At 24.5% G+C, this 4,159-nt stretch overlaps 3 protein-coding genes across 3 annotated transcripts; 2 read left to right on the plus strand and 1 right to left on the minus strand.

Moving 5' to 3' along the window:
• Window positions 1-1,134: 1,134 nt before the first annotated feature.
• ENU1_019790 (hypothetical protein) lies at window positions 1,135-1,975 on the plus strand (the record flags this gene model as incomplete). Its single annotated transcript, XM_008856959.1, has 3 exons — window positions 1,135-1,176; window positions 1,241-1,555; window positions 1,613-1,975. 3 exons carry the CDS (start codon window positions 1,135-1,137, stop codon window positions 1,973-1,975), a joined length of 720 nt encoding a protein of 239 aa, XP_008855181.1.
• A 377-nt stretch (window positions 1,976-2,352) lies between these two features.
• ENU1_019800 (hypothetical protein) lies at window positions 2,353-2,955 on the plus strand (the record flags this gene model as incomplete). Its single annotated transcript, XM_008856960.1, has 1 exon — window positions 2,353-2,955. One exon carries the CDS (start codon window positions 2,353-2,355, stop codon window positions 2,953-2,955), a length of 603 nt encoding a protein of 200 aa, XP_008855182.1.
• A 75-nt stretch (window positions 2,956-3,030) lies between these two features.
• On the minus strand, window positions 3,031-3,714 carry ENU1_019810 (EF-hand calcium-binding domain containing protein; the record flags this gene model as incomplete). Its single annotated transcript, XM_008856961.1, has 1 exon — window positions 3,031-3,714. One exon carries the CDS (start codon window positions 3,712-3,714, stop codon window positions 3,031-3,033), a length of 684 nt encoding a protein of 227 aa, XP_008855183.1.
• Window positions 3,715-4,159: the final 445 nt, after the last annotated feature.

Below are 4,159 nucleotides of genomic sequence, written 5' to 3' on the forward strand. Positions count from 1 at the left end.
TTATTTAATTTTGTATTAATGTTTGTGTGTGTCTCTGATGTTGAATTTTCGTTTCTCATTCAAATTGATTAAAAATTACTTTATTAAATTTAGTAAATATTGATTGTTCTATTTCATTTTATTTATTTGAAATTAATTTATTCACTCTGTTTAGATTCTTGTACATGAAGTATTCTATAGTTCTCTATTATCTTTACATTATTTCATTATATCTTTTATGTTCTTATTCATTATATCTTTTATCATCATTTTTATTGTTTCTATAATGATTATTTAATTTCAATTTATTAATACATTTCATTAAATGGTTTTTTATTATTTCTTTTACAACATATTATAAATTTTTTTTTCATTTCCAATTCTTATTCATTTGCATCATTTCTCTTCTTTCATTATCTTCTATTTATATTCCTTTATTGCCATGACTCTATTCGTTATTATTTTATTATTTCAGTATTACGTTAATCTATATTTCTTTTATTCTTCTCATTTCATGTCTTAATTATATTTCTTCCTATTTATCTTATATCGTTCTTATTTTCTTTCATCAACTCATCTTCTGCTTTTAATTATATCAATATATTCTTCTATGTTTATCTTTATTTATTTTTCTTCTAATACCTCTTTAATTTCTAATTTTCTTTTCATTTTGATGTTTATTATATTTATTCCATATCATTAATAACTCTTCATTATCTGTTCTTCTAATTTTGGTATTTTGTTTCTTCTTTCTGTTTCCTCTCTTCTTCTTTGCCTTTATATTTCTTTATCCATTTCTTCTAATCTGTTTTTGTTTTATCTTTCATGTTTTGTTTGATTTTCTTCTTTCTCTTTTTCATGTCTTTCATATATCTTTTTCTTCTTCCACTTTGTTTTGTTGTTCTTGTTCGTTTTTTTAAGTATTTCTTCCCTTCTTCATTTTCCATTGGTATTTCTTCTTGCTCTTCTTCTTTCTTACATATTTTCTCTTTCACTTTTCAATTTCTTCCAACACTCTTTATATCCGATTTTCAACTATTTTTTGTTCTTTCTTTTATTTTGTCTTTGCTCCCAAAAAAAGAAAAGAATATAAATTAAAAAGAAAGATAAATTAATAAAAAATAATACTAAAAAAGTTATCAAATACTTCTTGCTATGAAAAATAATCTTTTAAGAGAATCTATAGGACTTATTTCTGTTTGTTTTTTTTCTACTCTTAGGAGGGTTTAATTTTAATAAGGCATGAAATATTTATATGTAGGGAATAAATACACTCTTCATTCTTGGTGCAATTATTTTAGAAATGAATAAAGGAATAATAGAAACACCAAAATATTACTCATCGATGATTTCGTTATTTTTTTGGGCAATAGTAACAATTCTTTGTTTTTATGATGTTCAAGAGTCTTTTCTACCATCAAAGATATCTTTTTTCCTTAACCAGCCATATCATTTTAGTTACATTTCTACATTAATTAGTATTTTGTCATTTGTTATATTTTTTGTCTCAGTTATTAGCTCATTTTGTACAACTAATGAATTAACTGATAACCTTAGAATTAGAACTGAAGAACAAGTTTGTTTAATATTCATTTATCATCTTTTTTTAAGATAAATTTCTAATCTTTTATAGAATTATTGTTGTGTTTTTGTTAATGACAAACCATTTTCAGATTGTGGATGTTATAAATATGAAGGAAAAATGGAACGAACTATTGGATTTTTGAATAGAATAAAATATGGAAAAAACCAAATTGTTCATTGTTCAAAATGTCGATTAACTTCATATAAATTTGTTTTTTTGATTAGTCAGTCTGTAAATGTCATAGGATCAATCTTAATACTCTTATTATCATATCTCCATTATTCAATAGAAAAAGAATGGTTTGCTTTATCTGAAGATGAAAAAATTCAGTTGGATGAAGCTAAATTTGTTGATGATAAAATTTCCTTTATTAAACAACTTCTTATTGGATCAAAACAAAAAAATGAATAACATAAATTTATTATTTTTTTCTGTATTTGTGTATAATTTTGTTGGAAAATTCCAAACAATAAAAACTTCACCCACGTAAAGGATCTTTTTATTTAATTTATCTAGATGGACCAATTAATCATGAAATCTAAATTTAAAATATTCTATTTCTATAATTAATTTTCTTTATTTATATCAGCGTTTAATTACACTAAATAATCAGGAAAAAAAATATATATATTTTTTTTCAATTTTTCTATATTAAACATTAAATAAATAATAAACAAAACCAAAAATAAATAAGATAAAGAATATTCTACAAAAATGAAAATTAAATTATAGAAAAAATAAGGAAGATAATGTAAGAGAAGATTTAGATTTCAATCTCAAATCGTTCAATGGATAATCCAACTTTTATCTCAAAACAACAAGAACCAATCAAAATGAATGCTTATTGCTGTTGTATTATTTGTCAAAAGAAAAGTATGTTTCTTGTTCAAAACCCTAAAATTAAAACAACACAGTTCGTTATACTAATTCTTAATTCATTAAAAATCTTAAAACCAGGAGTAGAGTATTTTTCATTAACGAAAGATATTCTTCCTTTTGTAAAAGAACATATGTCATTATTTATTAATTTAAAAATATTTAAAACAGGTAAGTGGAGAAAGTCTATATTAGATGCTTTAAATCATTCTCTTGAAGTTGAATCTGGTAGAGAAGTTTGTAAGAATAGAGGGTTTTACAAATTAAAAAATGAGAATAAAGAACCTATTGGTTCTACTAATTCTTTTATTTCTAAACAACATTTATATGACCAATTAGTTTTATTATCAAATCAAATTATTTGTTCAGCTAAACTCCTCTCAAAATGGAGCGAATTATTAAACACTTCTTTTCCTCAACAACTGGCTCTATCAGAAGATTTACTAATTGCACGTAATTCTCTTTGTTCATCAATACACAGTTTGAATGATATAAAGAATTCTTTCTGTAAATAATTTACTTTTAATTGTTATTTATTATTTAATTAAAAAATAAATAAAATAATTTTAATCAAAAAATGAAATTTTCATTTATTCCAAGAGGGAAGTAACAACGTCAAGGAATTTACCGAATTCCATTGGATTAAATGGTTTCATTGGTCCATAATATGGATTCATAAAGATCATTTGATAAGCAGATCTTGATTGAGCAGCAAAAGCACAAATAGCAACCCAGCAATTAAGATCACAGAAAGCCATACCACGAGCGAAAAGTCTGTGTAATAACATAGCAGTTCTTTGATTAATATAGAATCCAAGTTGTTGAAGAGCTGGTAAAATTTCATGTGGTTCTAAAGTTCCACTTCTGTTTCTATCGTTCATAACAAAGAGATTGTATGTAAGTTCCATGAATTTATACATAGCCATAAATTCATAGAATGAAATATGTCCATTGAAATCAGTATCAAAAATTCTCATCATTCTAAGAGCAGTTTGTGGTGATAATCTAATTCCTCCTGGGAATTGTCCCATCATTAATTCATTAATTTCAAGAGTTCCTGATCTGTCTCTATCAACTCCCATAAACCATTGATAAATTCTTGTGTATTGATCTAATGGGATAGTGTTAATTAATGGGAACCACCAAGTGTTTCTAACTGATGGTGGCATTTGATAGATACAAGCAGCTCCCATCCAAGAACCTTGGATTGGTTGAAGATTCCATAAACAGAAATTAGTTACTGGTGGTTGCATTGGTGGATATCCGAATTGCATTTTACGATCCTTGTCTTTTTAGTTCTCTCTTTTATATCAAATCATTTTTCTAATCATCACGTGGATCTTTTTACCCCACTTTCCCGATTTTATCTCTTTTTTTTAATTTAATCTTCATTCAAAGATACATTGGATCTTTCAAGTCTCTTTTAAAGATCTTTTTTGAAGTGAAACTCATACTTATCATTTTTTACTTAAATTGAATAAAAAATTTATGGAGTTATTAACAAACCAATAAATGGCACTTTTTTAATGTAAAGTAATTAAATAATAAATAAATAATAAATAAACAGAGGAAAAGATAGAAAAACAGAAGGAATAGATAATAAAATAAGAAAAGAAATAAGAAAAGTAATTAATTAAGTATTAATAGAATTTTCAACTATTCTTCCTAACTCAGGGGAGACAATAATCCATTTCATATTTAAAAAACAGTAATCTTTTT

This window comes from Entamoeba nuttalli (genome assembly GCF_000257125.1).
Source record: "Entamoeba nuttalli P19 unplaced genomic scaffold asmbl_2338, whole genome shotgun sequence".
Classification (NCBI taxonomy): domain Eukaryota; phylum Evosea; order Mastigamoebida; family Endamoebidae; genus Entamoeba; species Entamoeba nuttalli.